This window comes from Peromyscus californicus, unplaced genomic scaffold (genome assembly GCF_007827085.1).
Source record: "Peromyscus californicus insignis strain IS unplaced genomic scaffold, ASM782708v3 Scaffold_16__1_contigs__length_79575227, whole genome shotgun sequence".
In the NCBI taxonomy this organism is placed as follows: Eukaryota; Metazoa; Chordata; class Mammalia; order Rodentia; family Cricetidae; genus Peromyscus; species Peromyscus californicus.
In genome coordinates, this window is record NW_026294458.1 from 20,970,027 (window position 1) to 20,988,314 (window position 18,288).

Sequence of the window (18,288 nt, forward strand, 5' to 3'; positions counted from 1 at the left end):
AAACCATAAATTGAAAGAAACCTTTTCTCTTTACAGACAATTATCACAGGTATCCGTGACACAGTATAGATAATCGACTTAAAGTGGTCAGTCAAAAGATATACTGCAAGAGAAAATATAAAGTAAGTGGGGGCATGGCTTATCTGAGAAAGAAAAAGTCAAGCAAAGACTCTTATGCATGGACAAATGAATTAGAACAGAACCTCAGTATAAGAAAATGAAGCCATAGCAGTGTTGAGCAAAGGAATTTGGTCATTTATACATAATTAATTTTAAATAGATAGGAATAGGCTATATAAACGTATAATGTGAAAGCTAAAACTTCTTTATTTAAAGATATTTTGCAATGAAATGCTACATTGACAACACTTGGGTGTTTGGCCAAGGTGGAAGGGAAGAGCAATGGGAAGAAGGAGGGTAGATTTCATAAGGACAATAACGGATCCCCAACACCCTCTGTTGTGATTTCATAATAGCTGAAGGAGTGCAGTTTTCATAAATAACAGAGAATTACAGGTCTGATTATGACTAACAGGAAAGGGAAATTAACACAAATTAATGATAATTTTTAAAAGAACAGATGCTTAGCAAAACTAATAAGGACTATAAAAGGATAAATAAGGCAGGCTAGGGTTATAGCCCATTGATAGAATACCTGCTATACCATTTTCAAGGCCCTGGATTCAACCCCAGGACCAAACAATAAAAGTTAAGGAGCAAGATGATATCTAATAAGATCTTGCCCTGTAGACACACCAAGCTGAACAGTTATTCATACACCAAACTATCTTCCAAAGAGCTAAGAGAATAAGGTGAGAGACCAGCCTACCTGTTTTTGTGTAATGAAACAAAAGGACTGAAGCAAGCAGGAAAGAATTATCAGAATCACTCCGCATGCCAACTGTAAGGAACCCTGCAGAGAGAAACACACTTCCAGCTTTGGGTAAGGAGAGAGAACTCAGTCCAATCCTCAGACTTAAAAACCAGTATGAGACCCATCCTAGTGAGTTACAGTGTTGAGCAAAGCCCCATGATCCCTCCCACATGCCTAATACCTAGGATTGAACCAGTGGAACCCTGTTAGGTCAGACATCTCTTGCATTGTCAGTTGACAAAAAGCAGAACTCTATCCATTGGGGAGCAGAAACTGTCTTGAGCACAGTGCCAGACCCACCATATTGAGATCCAGAAAAACTAAAGGCCTTGAACTCAGAAACTCTAGATTGGCCCTTGCATGAGGTACAGACAGACATGTATGTTGAAGGGATTGGACAGTTTTGAATGTATCAGTTCTAGCAATGGTGTGAACTTGGGGTACAATAATCTCCTTCTTAAGGTGCAGGATCTTATAGCTGCAACCCAACTAACAGCTGCCTTCATAGCTAAGAGACTGTTTCTCCATCTCCAGGTGCATAGATGTTATTGATATCACAAGGTCAAAGCTTATAGACAAGGCTATCAGACCTCATATGTGGTTGAGATTCGTGCTCTAGTGGGCCACACTGGTGTGATCTGCATAATCATCAGCTCCACTGTGAACACCAGCAGCACACCTAGAGGCTGTGCAGGTCCTTGTAGCTGTGTGACTCCTGTGATCTAGCTTGATAACATCAACCTGGTGGCCCACAGGCTACCTTCCCTAACACTATCCCAACTTCAAGCTGCAAAGCACTTTGTAAGACTTTTCTCAGTGGGAATAAGACATAATAGCAAGCACAAGATTTTGCCCTGAAATTCAGTGCTGGTGACACCTGACACTGGGCAAATACTAGTGGTCCCATCCTCAGGCCTGTCTGTGAACAGCTACAGTTCCAAGAGAAAACGTGCAGTCTCATTCTATTGGACTTCACTGTCAGCTTGAACAGCAGCTGTGATTGATTTTAGTAGTTCTGGATCACAAGTTCATCTTAGAAAAAAACAGCCCATAGCAGCGTGGGCCTTGGTTCTAATCAAGTTTTATGCTGATGAAGCATGGGCACAGAGGCATCACACAGAAACCTAGGTTCAGTCTATCCACAGTGAGTACCTAGAGCCCGGCAGAATCCTTCTGTGTCTGACTACAGACTACTGTACATGAGGCATCTGGCCTACCGTGGACCCAGGAATATATCTGTAGGAACAGATAAGTCTTTCCTGATACTCTCCTATTTCTTTCTGAACAGAACACCAACGGTGTATTAAGTATAAATCTGGGCTTAGATCGCCTCCCAGTACTGAAATAGGACAACACACAAACAGCCAACTTCTGGGAAAACTTGGACTTGGGCACCATCTAGTGTTGACATATCAGGAATGAACACAGGCTCAGAGAATATGGAAAAAACTGCTTAGAATTTCTGGAGGTGGATGAGGGGTGTCAAATCAGGAAGTGAAACAGATGACCGATTCTTTAATGCCTAGATGATGTCACACACTAACAAGTACATGGTTTCAGGAAATATAAACCTACAACTCAAAATAAAGTGCCAGAAGTGACTAGGAAGTGATCAGTACAGGGGATTCTCAGATGGAGAATTTCAAACTACTGTTTCAAAGAAACTAACAACCTCACAATCTCAATGGAAACACAAAGAAATGGCTTAACAGTCTAACAGAAAAATTTAAAAGACACGGTAACTGTTTTTGAAAATAGAAATCCTTGAGCTGAACATTCACTCAGGAAGATTAACAATGCAATACAGGAGGTATCAATAACAGAATAGTTGAAACAGAAGGAAGAATTAGTATGCTTGAAAACATCTACTTGAAAATATATAGATGATTGGTAATAATAAAGTGTGAAACACCGACAAAAGATATTGAAGAAGACATAGAAATCAGAGCTACCGTGTACCCATAAATTCAAAAAAATTAATATTGTTAAAATGCCCACACTACCCAAAGTTGTAAAATAAAAATCATCACTATGTTAATCAGTGATTGAGAGCACGTGTTGCTCTTGTTCAGTTCTCAGCACCCACATGGTGGCTCACAGCCTGTAACTGCAGTTCCAGGGGATCTGATGCCTTCCCCTGACCTCCATGGCATCAGTCACACATACATGCAGGCAAAACAGTCATGCACATAAAATAAAATACATAAATTAAAAAATTTAAGGAAACTAGAAAGCAGACATTTGGGTTATTACAGCTTAAGAAGGAACTGATGATAATTCCAAACTGGTAGAAGCCTATTCAAATTAAAAACAGAAAGCTTAACAAACCTGGAGAAGAATTCAGAAGTCCAGGTACAGGAAGGTGAACAGTCACCAGTCAAATCTAACTCAATCAAGTCTACCAAGAGATACCTTTCTGCCAAGGTAAAAGGCAATCAAGCTGTCACAGGAAAAAGATAAGAATATTCTGAAGGTTGAAAGAGAAAAGAAACCACTAACACATAAAGATGCCCACTTAGTCTGACAGCAGGTTTCCCAGCAATCTTTCTGGTACTGAAAGCTGTCAGTCTCTTGACAGTAGGTACTGTACCGATCAAAGCTATCCTGCAGATGTGCAGAAGGGATATATTCTCCAAAGCTGAGAGATAGTAGAAAGACCTAAAATAAACAATCTACCACTGCATTTTAAGGAACCAGAAAAACAACAGCAAAGTCAACCCCAAATTAGTAAACCAAATAAAATAGTAAATATCAAAGAAGAAACCAATGTACACCAAAAAAGATAATCCCAAAGATCAATGAAGCTATGAGTGTCTCATTAAAAAGACAGACAATAGGAACAAACTCTTAGCTAGCCTAAGAAAAGGAGAGAGAAGACTAAAGTAGATTTTTTTTAAAGAGGCCATTACGATGGACACAACAGAAATGTAAAAGATAGAGATTATTATAAACTACATGCTAACAACTTTGATAATCTAGAATAAAGAGATAAATTCTTCAATATATACATCTTATCAAGATTCAATAGAAACCCTGAATCAATAAAATCCAACTAATGGGATTGAATTAGTAGTAAAAATCTTCCCATTACAAAAAAGAAAAAAAAAAGCCCAGGACAATGATTCACTGCAGAATTCTGCCAGTTAAAGAACTAATAAAATTCTCCAAAAAGTAGAACAGGAAGTAGTTCTCATAAATACATTCTATGAAGCCATAACTACCCAGATACCCAAACTGGAAAAAACAAAATAGAAAAAGAGAATTACAGATCAGTGTGATTAATAACAGATATAAGGCTCCTGAACAAAATACTAGAGAATTGAATCCAATAATACATTAAAAAATCATTCACCTTGATCAAGTGCGATTCATCCTAGAGGTATCAGGATGGTTCAGTATATGTAAATCAATAAATCTGACATCAATATAGTTAAGGACAAAACCATGTTAACATCTCAATTGCTACAGGAAAGGCATTTAATAAAATTCAAAATTGCTTCATGATAGAAATGTTGAGCAAACCTAATATACAAGGAATATGGCATTTTAAAGGACATGTATAATAAGCCAATAAACTAACATCACATAATAGGGAAGAGAGGAGCTTTCTCTATAAGATCAGGAATAAGGCAAGGATGCCTACTTTCACCATATTTATTCAGCACATGCTGGACGTCACCAGGGCCATAAGGCAAAGAAGGGGAATAAATGAAACTGATATATACACACCACACACAAAGGGGAAAAAACTCAAAGATTAATGAAACTGTGAGTTGACTCTTTGAAAAGAAATCAAATAATCATTGAAGGTGACATGATCTTCCATACAGAGAGACACAAAAATGTTACCAAGGTTATTAGAACTAATAAATAAATCCAGCAAAGTTTCAGGATGTAAAATCTACATACAAAAGTCATTAGTGTTACTATATGCCAATAGTGAACTATTTGAAATAGTAATCAAGAAAGCAATTCTATTTACGATAAGCCATAAAATATATCTAGTAATTAATTAAATGAAATATCCAAAAAATAACAGTCTGAAAAATGATAAAAGATACTGAAGAGGACACACAAAAAAAAAACAGAAAGATATCCTTACCCATAGGTTAGAAAAATCAACATTGTTAAAATGCCTATGCTACCCAAAGTGATTTATAGATTCAATGTAATTTCTCTCAAAACACCAATGGTATTTGTCAAACAACCAAAATTTATAGAGAACCAAAAATATCCCTGAAGAGCCAATTATTTTGAGCAAAACACAGAGCATGATATATTTGAGTTACAAGAAGTGCTAAAAGCTGAACTAATCAAAGAAGCATAGTGCTAACAAAAACAAACACATAACCCAATGGAATAGAACAGACAGCGTAGAAAAAGGCTACACAGTAGTAGAGCCCACTGTTGGTTTGTTTGTTTGTTTGTTTTACAAAAGTTACTAAAAATATGCATTGCAAAATAGATAACCTTGAGGAAATGCTGTTAAAAATTAGATATACACAGTCAGAACAATAAAAGTAAAGTTCAGCCTCTTACTAGTTATAAAGATCAACTCAAAATGGATTGAAGACTTAAGTGTAAGACTTGAAACTATAAAATGACTAGAAAAAAGCCAGAGGGGAATGCTTGTGGACATTGTAGTTGGTAAGGAATTTTTACACAAAATGTCCAAAGCACAGAAAACAAAAAACAAATAGAGAAGTGGGATTGCTTAAGCTAAAAAAAAAAAGAAAAAGAAAAAGAAAGATCTGTCTGTATAACAGTTGAAATGGCCAATAGAGTGTGGAGATAACCTGTGGAATAGGATAAAACCATTACAATATTAACAACTGCCGAGAAATTGACATAGGTTACAGAAGAAATTCCCAAAACTTAATAGTTAAAAAAAAATCCCCCAATAAAACAAGTAAAATGATCAATAGACTCAAATAAGCATTTATCTAAAGAAGAAATACAAATAGCCAATAAGCACATGAAAACATGTTCAACATCACTAACCCTCTGAAATATTTGTAAAATGTGATTATTGTAGCTATATGGAAAACAGTTTGGGGGTTCCACAAAAAAAGTATACATAGATTTACCTTATGATCTAGCTATCCCAGTTCTGGATGATAAACCCAAATAAACACATTCTCTTCATCACTTATCTAGACTATGATATCGAATTGTTAGCAACAGGAAATAGACTGAAGACAGGAACTGGGCAAGGCCATGTGTTACTATGGAAAGAACCAATCTCAGACAGAGGCTAATGTGAGGACAAGAGCCAAATCCTCCACTTTCTATTACAGTTAAAGTGTGGGGCCTCCACTGCATGGAACTGACACTGGGGAAGGTCGTGTGCCTCAGAAGGTACTACATGAGGCTTTAAAAACTGCATGGTGGGCACAAATAATCCAGAAAAGACAGGAACAAGAAGGCAGGAGTGAGGAGTCTTCTGGTACAAGCTTCATCATCAGTGGTGGTGCCAAAGAGGTGCCTGAGAAGAATCAGTCCTCTGATGCTCTCCCCTAGTGTCTTTTAAAATTTTTATTTATCACTGTGTGCATGTGGTTGATATATTGTGCACCCTAATAAACTTATCTGGGGGGTCAGAGAACAGAACAGCCACTAGATTAGACATAGAGGTCAGACAATGGTGGCACACACAGCTTTAATCCTATCACTTTGGAGGCAGAGACCCATCTGGATCTCTGTGAGTTCAAGGCCACACTGGGAATAGAGCCAGGTGTGGTGGCACACACCTTTAATCCCAGCACTTGAGATCTCATGTCTTTGCTTGGGAAGGACACACGCCTTTAATTCCAGGAAGTGATGGCAGGAAGCAGAAAGGTATAGAAGGTGTGAGGACAAGGAACTAGAGGCTTTTAAGCAGTTCAGCTAAAACCCTCAGGGGCGAGGACTCAGAGGCTTTCATTCTGAGGATTCGTGGAAACAGGATCGGCTGAGGAGTAGTCCAGGTGAGGTTGGCTGTAGCTTGTTATGCTTCTCTGATCTTCCAGCTTTCACCCTAATATCTGGCTCTGGGTTTTTTATTAATAAGACCATTTATTCAATTCAAGGTGTGTGTGTGTGTGTGTGTGTGTGTGTGTGTGTGTGTGTGTGTGTGTGTGTATGAGAGAGAGAGACAGAGACAGAGACAGAGACAGAGACAGAGAGACAGAGAGAAAAGAATGCATTCCGTGGTACATCTATGGTCAGACGACATCTTTATTGTATTAGCTTTCTCCTTCCACCTTCTGTGGGTCTCCAGAATTGAATCAGGTTCCAGGCGTGCACCTTTCACCCTCTGAGCCACACAGTCATCTCTCCTAACAGTGTCTTCTAAGTCACTCTAAGTCAATACGGAAACAACAACAAAAATAGTTTTAAAAAGTGGCAATAAGCATCACATTCTTATGTAGCCGTGGACTACCTTCTGTTCTAAGCACTTTACTCATATTAATTCATTTAATCTTTATAACAACTTTATGAGACAATTGTTATCTTTATATGAGAAAAAATGAGGCACAAAAGGCTGGATAATTTGCCCAAGTTTACACAGTTGGTAAGTGGCAGAGGCAGACTTAAACACAGGAAGTTCAATTCCAGATCTATGACTTTGAACTTCTTTGAAATGGAGCTATGACTTGTTATGCAAAAGGACCAAACAGTCAAGTGTTTGGTCTCTCCAGTCCAACCTGACCTCCTCCACGGGTCCACCACCTCGGGGGTCTCTGTAGCTACTTGTCAACAACTTCCTTGTTCTACTTCTAGAACTGAAGGGATGCTGAACAGTGGACAGGAGACTAGAGTACCAGATACGAGGTGGATTCAGATGGGGAAGGAAACTTTGGGAGAAGCCAAGAAATGATTTCAATTTCCTTTCTACACAAACTGCTGCAATTCCCTACTATATAGAAGACAAAGCACCAATTCTCTAACATGACCTATGAATCTCCAGCTCCATTATCTGATTCCATCTCTACAAAGGCTTTTTTGTATTGCTATCTCATACATGCTTTACTATAGCCCCTTGAGACACTCCTATTCTCAGTTTATTGGGAAAGACACGGCACTGTGAGGGAAGACATCTCTGCCCTAAGTCACACAGAGTAGAGCAAGAATTTTATTGCTGGTGTCCAGATTCTAACTCCCATGTCTCATTCCATCAGCGTGTGTCACAGCCATGAGTGACGATTTGGAATGAGGACAGCAAGGCCGCCCATTTTTAAAATGCTCAAATGATCTGAGGCAAAATAATTGAATTTCTTTTAATAGAATACAGGTGGCATATGTGCATGTGTGGATTTTATAATATTGTGATATGCTGTGCAGAGATTACTTATTACTTATAATTGAACAATCTGTGTTTATATGAAGCATATACCCATGATTACATACATATAATAAAGCAGGGCTAAGTAGAATTAGCTGATATTTTGGACCCAGAGTACTCTTCCTTTTTTTTTTTTTTTATCAAAATGGAGACTTAATACCAGATGGTGGAGGCCCATGCCTTTAATCCCAGCACTCAAGAGGCAGAGGCAGGTGGATCTCTGTGTTCAAGGCCAGCCTGGTCTACAGAGTGAGTTCCAGGACAGCTAGAGCTATACAAAAACCCTGTCTCAAAAAAAAAAAAAAAAAAAAAAAAAAAAAAAGAGGAAAAAAAGGAGACTTAAAAGCAAACTTTGTAACATGGTATCTCTTATTTGAGGGTGGTGTTTCTTGGAATAAGAGGGAATCTAGATTAGAAGAAATAAAACTTCACTTATACTCCTCTTCTCTATATGCTCCTTCACCTACTTGGTTAAGTGAGCAACTCTGTTTTGGTGGTATCTTTGGTCATCATCTTTATCCTGCCTGATGTCTGGTCCCTCAGCTGCTCTGCCACATCAGACACACAACCATTACCCCTAAGCCTCACATGTCCAGTTATCTGTCCAGCAGCTTCCCAAAGGTTGAGTCATGTCCCACGATTAAGTCATTCCTGACTGAGAAATGGCTCACCCACACCTGCTTGTCAGAGTTCAGAAGGCAGTAGGGCTCCTTAAAGAGTTTCTTTCCCCTTAACAGAAAGAGATAAATTCAGACCTTCCCTTTCTTGGCAAAGCTAGAGAGAAGAGTTGGTGTTCCTGTTTTGTATGTTCTCACATATTACAAACCCCTTTGTGGTGTCCTCTAAACAGGATCTTAATTCTGCCTTCAAAATTGTTTACTTATGGGGCAGAAAAGATGGCTCCATAGTTAAGATCACATGCTGCTCTTGCAGAAGACCTGAGTAGCTTCCAGCTCCTTTGCAGGTTCACAGATTCCTATAATTTCAGCTCCAGGTGATCCAATGCCCTCTTTTGGCCTCCACTAACACCTTCACATAAGTACACACACATACATAAATTAATTTTTTAAATTAAATCTTTTAAAATAATGTTTATTTGTAGCTCAACTTCCTTTCCTACACCATATCAGAAGTTTCAGAAGGAACATTCTGTCTGTTATTCCATGTTTGACATTTGTAGTATCTCTATTAGTTTGTTTAAGTGTACAGGTACACTGTGCACTGTCTTTAAACAAAACTATCCGAAACAGGCTGGACAGGAAAGAACACAGGGGACCTCTTAGAACTCCAGACTCCTTCATGTCCTCTTAGCCCCTCCCTTCCACCTAGAAGGAGACTCACTGAGAACAGAAATTGCAGATATTCAGAGGGAAACACGTCCCACGGGAGAAGAACAGGCCCCAGCAGGCCAAAGGCACCCCACCTGCCTAAGGGAAAAAAAATAAGGAGAGCTACCCAAGCAAGGCCAGTTAGAGGAGATTTCAGATGGTTTATGGAAAAGCAAGGCCCATCACAACCGCTTGCTAGATAACTCTGCTGCAAATGTGAGTGAGCAGATCTGATCCCTGGGATGGAATAAAGTAATAAATATGGGATTTTTAGAATCCAGAGGACCTGTTCTGCTGGTTACTAATAGGAGAGATAATGCCCCTCACTGGGCCCCTTCCTCATAGGTAAAACTGGAATGGTAATACCTACTATTCCAGACTATGAAAATTAAAGTCCTTGAGAGAGTGTCTGGCATGGAGTGAGCAACGTGAAGTGTATGCTATTGGAAAATGGGGTGAACCACACACCCCACTGGAGCAGAGTCCTGAATGTTACCTATTAGCTTTATACTTATGTGCAAATTATTTACTCTCTTCAAGCCTCAGTTTCCTTCTCTATAAAAGAGGAGTTAACCCCTAGTACTTGTTGTAGAGATTAAATAAAATTAAGTGAGTAATATATGAAAATCACTAAGCAGTGTGCAGGACCATCCATTCCACATGCAATAAATGTTTGTTACCATTATTATTTATTATTTTTTAAAATGATTATAAAACTTATAAATGAACGGTATTTAGCTGGTATATAGTCTTCATTTTTATTTGTTTATTCTATTTGGTAATACCAAAAAAAGAATGGGATTTAAAAATCTACCTTACCAAAAAGAATCATCAGAACCTGAAATCATTCTTGTTTTAAAAAATTAATTTTATTTTTAAATTGTGTGTGTCTGTAGGTATGTGCACATGAGTACAGATGCACGTGGAGCCTGGAAGGTGGTGGTTAATTCCTACCATTGTTTTTTACATTTCAGAAATTTATAAGCCATAGATTTGAAAATATAGGCCTAGTCCAACAGTCATTTGTTTAAGAGGGTTTATACTGAGACCATAATCAAATGATCAGAACTCGTCACTAAACAGGATAAGAATGAACAAAATAATGTTTATCAATACACAGAAGAATTGTCATAGAAGAGCAATATAAGGGATGAAATAGGAAGGGTGTCATTTGAAAGACAAATATTCTTTAAGGCAAAGACAGCCCACCTACAGTTCTAGGGCAAACTAACCGCCACTGATTAATGCCACCACAGGCTGAAACAACAGGACAGCAGTTCCGATTGGGAACGTAAAGCGAATTTCAGTCACTTTTAAAATTAAGTGGCTATTTTTCTTTGAGTGGCTGGGAGGTAGGGAGGACATGAGAGGGGGTTGAGGGAAGGTAGCTGGGAGGGGCGGGAGGGGGCAAAGGGGATTGGAAAGTGTAACTATTTCTATTAAAAACATATTTCATGAGAGTATAAAAACTGAAAATAAATTGAATGACTCATCCAGGTTGTTCCTTATAAACACCATAAAGTAAATAAGGCTTGAAACTGCTGAATAAGTTTACAAATGGTGTAGAAACACCAGAATCTGAAAATTTTTCATAACAGAGGATTTCAAAAGCTAACTTATCCACGACCTCTCATAGGGAATTGATTCACTTTCTTCAGCTCCTATGGAAACAAATGAGAAATATTCAATAAAAACTCATATACACACACAGAGCTCTACCTTAAGAAAACCTTCGGAAGCAGCAACTGATCCCATCTGACATGGTAGTGGGGTCTCAGTAAGTGGTACTGAGTCACAGAGGTAAGGAAAGGACAGCAGACTAGAAGACAAAACTTGCTGCACCTATAACCGTGACACACCAACCAGCTCACTGATCCCTGTAAGACAATATGGACTGGCCATCTCCAAACTATTCCCACCATAAAATTAAAGGCAAAACGTCTCAAAAATTCCAGGGTTTTCTTTATAGGGAACACAAAATTATGAAGTTGGTTTTCTCTATAACTTTCTCTGTAACAGATGAAGCCAGCATTTAAAAGAAGAAAAAAAAGCCGGGCGGTGGTGGCGCACGCCTTTAATCCCAGCACTCGGGAGGCAGAGCCAGGTGGATCTCTGTGAGTTCGAGGCCAGCCTGGACTACCAAGTGAGTTCCAGGAAAGGCGCAAAGCTACACAGAGAAACCCTGTCTCAAAAAACAAAAAAAAAACAAAAAAAAAAAAAAAAAACCCTGAATAATAAGAAATTTCTAACTCAAGGACTGAACTGAGAAAGCTTGTATTTTATGCAAAAGTAGCATTGGTTGTGTTACTCGAACGCATTTGGAAAATTCTAAAACCAGGGGAAATGTTTGGCTATGGGATCCAGAACTCCTCTCTTCAGTCCAGTCCCTAAACTACAGATTTGAATTTCCCTAACTCAAACTTCCAAAATCTGAAATGCTCCAAAATGCTAATCTTTTCAGGTCAAACATGACACCACAAGTGGAAAATTCTACATCACAGACTGTTTCATGTACAAAGTTATTATAGATATGGCAAACAATTATTTTTAGGCTATGTGTATAAAGTCTACATGGAAGATGAACAAATTTTGTATTTTAGGGTTGGGGATTTAGCTCAGTGGTAGAGCGCTGGCCTAGCAAGCGCAAGGCCTTGGGTTCGGTCCTCAGCTCCGGAAAAAACAAACAAAAAACAAAAAAACCAAAATCAAAAAAAAATTGTATTTTAGATGTAGGTCCTATCCCCAATATATCTCATTATATATTTGCAAATATTCCAAATTTTTTTAAAAAAAGAGAGAAAGTGGAAAAACTTATTGTCCCAAGTGTTTTATATAAAAGATGCTCAATTTGCATATTTCCTAAATCTCTTCCCCACCAAACCATAAGTCTAACCATATCCTTCTCTGCTTAAAATGTTTCCTAATGCTTCTCTAATATCAATAGGATGAAGTACAAATTTTAAATTTCAACATAAAATACACTTCACAGTTTGATCCAGTCTATATTTCAGTTTCCACTCCTTTTAATCTATTTCCATTACATTTTAATTTACTGCACATAAGTCATTTACTTCATAGGCTTGTTCTTTGCAGTTTCAGAGACTTTTATATAATTCTCTGCTTGACCACAGTATTGTACTTCCTGTTTACCTGTCACTTTGTCTCTTAAAGGCTCAGCTCAATGACTGCTTGTTTTATGAAGCTTTCCAAGATTTCACTGGGTAGAGTATTTTGTTCTGTTTAGGCATGGACACAGCATTTTATAAGCGTTCTCACTTATAGCATTAGATATTTGTTCACATGTCCATTCACAATAACAAATCAGACTAGAAAGCAAGAAAAATTATTATTATCATCCCTAGTTCAGGATATAAAATCTGGCTTATAATAGGAATTTTATAAATATTTGTTTATCCCTGCAATTACCTTCAAGTCATTTGCTATGCAATTCCTTGAAACTATTAAATGAATTAAAGTATTTTAAAATTACTTCAGCCAAAATAGTTTGAAACATGTTGATTTTGCTTTCTATTTTTATCCATCTCTTTAACCAACCATCATTCTATGAATTATACAAATATTTTCACCGACGTTCAGTGGCAATCCTGTAATACAGAGCTCTTCCATCGTAAGATACAGAACTACTTACTTCTATATTTGGGAGAGTTATTGTCACCTGTTCACCTTTGCCAACTTCAAGATTCCCTTCACAAGAAGTATCAATAGAAGCTGGTTTGAAGTCATCTAAAAACAGATACAAATATCAATTTTTATAAGATAGAACAACGCCCTGCTGTGACAGATACTGACAGAAGCAACCGAGAGAGGATTATTGGATTCCCTGGTGTTTTCGTTTTAATTCTTTTTATTTAATGTGTATGGACGCTTTGCTTGCAGGTATGTATGTGCACCACCTGTGTGCAGGAGCCTGAGGAGGCCATTGGATCCCTTGGGACTGGAGTTCCAGACAGTTGTCGATTACCAGGTGGGTGATGGGAACCAGACCCAGGTCCTCTGGAAGAGCAGCCAGTGCTCTTAGCTGCCAAGCCCCTTGGGCCACTATTTTAGAAAGTACAATCCATCACAGCAGGGAAAGAGTGTCACAGTCTGTGCTGATCAAAGAACCTTCACTATAAACATAATTAAATCCTATTTTAAATAAGTGTAATTCCTGATATTTACTTACCCTAAAGCTTTACTGTTTTTGGTGGGTGGGCCCACTCGAATAGAGAACAATCTTTCTGTAGTCACTACTTATAAGCTTATTTTGTAATAATAATAAATGGTTCAGCTCCGGAAAAAAATAAATGGTGTCACTAAAAACAGGAAATTTACCGATTATTAGCCCTTATATAGATATAAAGCTAGTGCTAGCCCAAATCCAAAATTAATTCTAATGTGTTAGTCAAACTCTTCTATGTAGTGAATCTTTGGTGCTAAATCTCACTGTCTTTACACTTAAGTAAATTACATGCATTAGTACTCCTCGTGCATTTATGAATATAACTCATAAAAGCTAATGGTGGTTGTTATTTATTCTTTGCCATGTTCTAAACACTGTGCTAGGATTTTTTAAAGTGCTACCACAATCCCTCTAGAAAAAAAATCTAAAAGGTAGCTATATTAACATTTTCACATATGAACCTTGCAGCTGAAAGTTTAGACAATGCTCTCAAGCTCACATTATATATGCATTTAGTGAAAGTCAGGGTTTACAGCCAGGCTTATCTGAAGCCTTAGTATAAATGACAAGCAAAAGTTATGCTGTAGATAAGTCAAAATACCAGTTTCTTTCAAATAACACTGACTTGAGTATGTATTATAAATTAGGTCCATCTGCCCTGCATAAATGTCAAATTCTCTATTTTATAGTCTCCATTTCTCACTGAGTTATTAAGACCAGGACTCACCCTGGAAATGAACCTGTTCTCAAGTATAATAGCAGGTTTTATTTAAATAAAGCTAAGAAGATTCTTTGTGATACTACACTTAATTCAATAAAAAGAGAGGGGGAAAAAAGACTGAAAACCTTTTTAATACCGTCTGTAAGAGTAAGTGTGGAATCTAAGTTTGTTTACCCTGTGGTTATTATTATCATTGTCTTTTTGCGTATTCTTGTTTGTTGTCATTCTTGTGGCTGGATTATCTGACTCTGGTTTGGAAAATATGACTTCAACATTTTAAGAACTTTTGTAAAGGTGGGGAATGGAGCTCAGTGGTAGAGCACTTGCCTAGTAGGTACAAGGCCCTGCGTTTGATTTCTAACACTGTAATTAATTAATCAATTAACCAAAGAAGCCATAAGTGAAAGTCTCTGAAGCACCTGCAAGGCACTTGTAAGAAACTCTATTTCATTCATTTAATTCTGGATTTTATCTGTAAGAAGAGAATGTATACCTAAGTTATTATATATATATATATATATATATATTATACACACACACACACACACACACACACACACACACACACACACACACACATTGAGGGACTGGAGAGATGGCTCAGCAGTTAAGAGCACTTGTTCTTGCAGAAAACTTGATCATTCTGAACACCAACATCAGGTGACTGACAACCACTGATAACTCCAGTTGCAGGGTGTTTGAGGCTCCCTTGTGGCCTCTGAGGGCACCTGCATACAAGGGAAGCACATACATACACACACTCAGGCCCACACATATACATGTAAAATTGAAAAAAATATATCTATTGTAATCTTAAACTTTGTAGCTTGAAAAATAAAATATTACTGCAAACCTGAGAAGGAAGAGGAAAGGACATGCTACTTGGGAAAAGGGCACTGAGAGATCAGATGAGAACAGTATTTTACTTTTGGAAAATGAAACCGAAGAGAGAGAGAGAGAGAGAGAGAGAGAGAGAGAGAGAGAGAGAGAGAGAGAGAGAGAGAGAACTACAGGACCTGCACAGCACTACTGCTATTTCTGCTATTTCACTGTAGGGAAACTCTGAATTGTCATCCAGGACAAAATAAACAAGTGACACCATTGGAGTTCTTCTGCGGGTAAATCCTGCCCATTTAGTCCACCCAAACATGTTATGTTTGCATAAGAAAACCTTTTTATAAAGTGTAAGTTTGAAGGTTAAAACCATTGGTTCTTCCTACATTTACTCTGAGTTATTATAGCTAGATTGTTTACAACTTAAACTTCGATGATCGAGTTTTAATTGGCTGTTTTCAGAATACCGATTTTATAAGAAAAAGGACAGAATGATTGAGGAAGGGAAAACAATGAGACAGTAAAGAACAGCTGGGCTGGAGAAAAGATGTGAAAAAAAATCAGCTTTATAGTTTGTCACACACACACACACACACACACACACACACACACACACACACACAGAAGAGGTCACGGTTCAGTGATGTTTCCTTTAAGCGCTACAATTCTGAGGCCTATTATGCAAAAAAGAAGTTTTACATACAAAATTATGCTATATTTTTCGTACTGGCATCTATATCATTTAATTACTAAAACAAAAGGGCACATTATAGTCAATTTTCCAACAATATTAAAGATAACTTATTAAAACCCCATCTGTCAATTTTTGATAACCAGTAATTACTTAGCTGATGAACTCTGAGATCCAAAAGCGATACAAACTACTTAGATAGCTGACAGTCTCTCCCCACAAACAAACTAAACGAGACCCCTCATAAGCCAGAGGACAAGTGAAAATGGGGAAGAAATGTCCCTGTGGCTTCTAAACACCATTTTTGCCTTGCATTCGGTCCTTTGTTCCATCTGTCACCTTTCCACTCTGCACTAACCACTTGTCACTCTAGTCTCCACAGCCACCCCTACCGATCTCCACAATACTCCCTCTCCTGTCTGTCAGTCCCTCTGGAATCCGTCCAGGGTTCACCTACACCTGCGGGACGCCAGGTGCCGAAACCGAGGCCGGGAACCGGGTAGTGGATCATGCTGCCATCGGGTCCCCGGGGAGCCAAGGGCCGCGGGGACAGGATTACAGAATTCCGAGGCGGCGGTCTGCCTCCCTAGCACCACATCCCCATCCCAGGAGGTTCCTCCCGGGTATCCCTGGCAGCCCGCACTCACAGCGCACGGTTGTGGAAGGCGCAGCGCGGCTGCTTCTCGAAGCTTTCGCCTAATTTGAGAACCCGCTCGCGACGGTCCAGGGACGCGAGTCCCGCTGGTCCATTCATTCTCGTCCTCTGCCTCCCGCTCGGCCTTCGCCACCGGCTGTCGCAGCTTTCCGAAGCAGCTGCGCGGGGCTGCGAGCCCGAGCTCGGGCCCTGCGGGCTCTTGTTCTCCCCGGCGCGTGCGGCCGCCCCTCGGGGGGCGCCCCGAGTCCTGATTGGCTGCCCGAAGACAGTCGCCCCCGCCCCCTCGCCCGGGGTCCCGCCCCCCCTCGCCTGGGATCCCGCCCCGCCCCTCGCCCCCGCCCCTCGCCCCCCTCTCTCCCGCCCTTAGCCCCCTTCCCGCGTCGCGACGCACGCCGCCCGGCGAACGCCGCCACGCTGAGGTACGCGGTGCGGCTCGGGCCCTGAGGTGGACGAAGACGAGGCGAAGATGAGGTAACAGACCTGGGATGGCGGCTGGGATGGGGTGAGGGCTCCCGGGGAGAAGGGGGCGGGGAGGCTCGGAGGCCAGGCCCACGGACCCAGGGAAGAGGCCGGCGGGGGCCTGGTGACGGGAGGAGCGTGGGCCTCCTCAGCGCCCGGCCCGCAGCTTTGGGAACGGACGCCTGAGGAGGGGCGGCGGCCGGGCCCAGGCCTGGGGCTTCCCGAGGCCTAGTGGCGGCTCTCGGGCGCATTCTGGAGCCCCAAGCCGCGCCCCCTCGGTGCTGCGACCAGACTGGAAGCCACCTGAGGCCTGAGGTGATGCAGTTCCCTTGACGGCCGTATGATTGATTGATTGATGGATTGAAATTGATTTTTTTAACCGGTAATTACCACAAGGCCTTTTTCCCGCCAGGGTTAGGATCCGAGGAGGGGGGCGTTTCCCGAGGGGACCCTGAAGCTTTGGATTAGGGGGGTAACTGACTGCATGAGGTTGCTGGCATTTGTTTCCATCCCCAGTGATTGCGGGAGGCGGTGAAGGGCGCACGGCCCTGGGACTCTTGATTCCTCGAGGATCGGCCTGGCAACAGGGTGAGAGTATATAGATTCATCAGTAACGGTCCTTTCCTCTCCTCTGGACACTTGACAACGTTATAAAGTCGGAGAAGGCGTTCGTTGTGTTAGAGAATTCAGAAAAAGCATTCCGGGTTGCTCCCAGCAGACGATTTTTCAGCCTCGTTTGTATGGTCGGATTATCCTTCCATTTCTACCTTAAGGAGATTGGGCAGTCCCATTTTTCCAGGTGGGTGGGTGATTATGTTTGCCTTCTACCCTTGAAAGGTGCATGGAGGACTGTTTTTAAATGATAATTGGACACGAAGGGTCTGGAGCCAGGATCTCTGGGCTTGCCACTCCAGCTTCATACTAACAGTGTGGCTTTGGGCAAGCAGATCAAACACATGTGTTTATCATTAGAATTGGGGAAGTAATGATAATAGCTATGTAGAAAATAATGCCCAGCCTTTAGAATTGTTGAGATGGTTAAATGAGTTAATACATGCAAGCAAGTAGAAACGATTCATAGTACACATGGCTCTCCGAATGATCATTTAGGGTTCAGTTATACTTTCATATTTGAAGATTTATCGTTGGTGGCTACCTTCTAAATTATGAATTGTAGGGCCTAGGAATGGCAACTTTGTTCACAGATGAAGATGTTTGT

General features: G+C 40.1%; 2 protein-coding genes and 1 long non-coding RNA gene across 5 annotated transcripts in view; 2 read left to right on the forward strand and 1 right to left on the reverse strand.

Moving 5' to 3' along the window:
• Positions 1 to 16,620, forward strand: part of LOC128112001 (uncharacterized) — a 47,700-nt gene extending 31,080 nt beyond the window's left edge. Inside the window, exons 4-6 of one of the 2 annotated variants that reach the window (XR_008218817.1) lie at positions 37 to 122; positions 13,424 to 13,511; positions 15,486 to 16,620. This is a non-coding gene — a long non-coding RNA (uncharacterized LOC128112001). The remainder of the gene's footprint in view (positions 1 to 36; positions 123 to 13,423; positions 13,512 to 15,485) is intronic. The other variant, XR_008218816.1, reaches the window with a different exon arrangement.
• Eaf2 (ELL associated factor 2) overlaps positions 1 to 16,709 on the reverse strand; it is a 39,353-nt gene extending 22,644 nt beyond the window's left edge. The window contains exons 1-3 of the mRNA XM_052740622.1: positions 16,610 to 16,709; positions 13,311 to 13,316; positions 13,176 to 13,270 (exon numbers count right to left, since the gene is read on the reverse strand). Coding sequence (XP_052596582.1) covers positions 13,176 to 13,270; positions 13,311 to 13,316; positions 16,610 to 16,709 — 201 coding nt within the window. The remainder of the gene's footprint in view (positions 1 to 13,175; positions 13,271 to 13,310; positions 13,317 to 16,609) is intronic.
• A 245-nt stretch (positions 16,710 to 16,954) lies between these two features.
• The window catches only part of Iqcb1 (IQ motif containing B1), a 47,126-nt gene continuing 45,792 nt past the window's right edge, over positions 16,955 to 18,288 (forward strand). The window contains exons 1-2 of one of the 2 annotated variants that reach the window (XM_052740620.1): positions 16,955 to 17,081; positions 17,586 to 17,657. The gene's annotated coding sequence lies outside the window, so the exon portion shown is untranslated. Of the gene's footprint in view, positions 17,082 to 17,176; positions 17,452 to 17,585; positions 17,658 to 18,288 lie in introns of those variants that run through there. The other variant, XM_052740621.1, reaches the window with a different exon arrangement.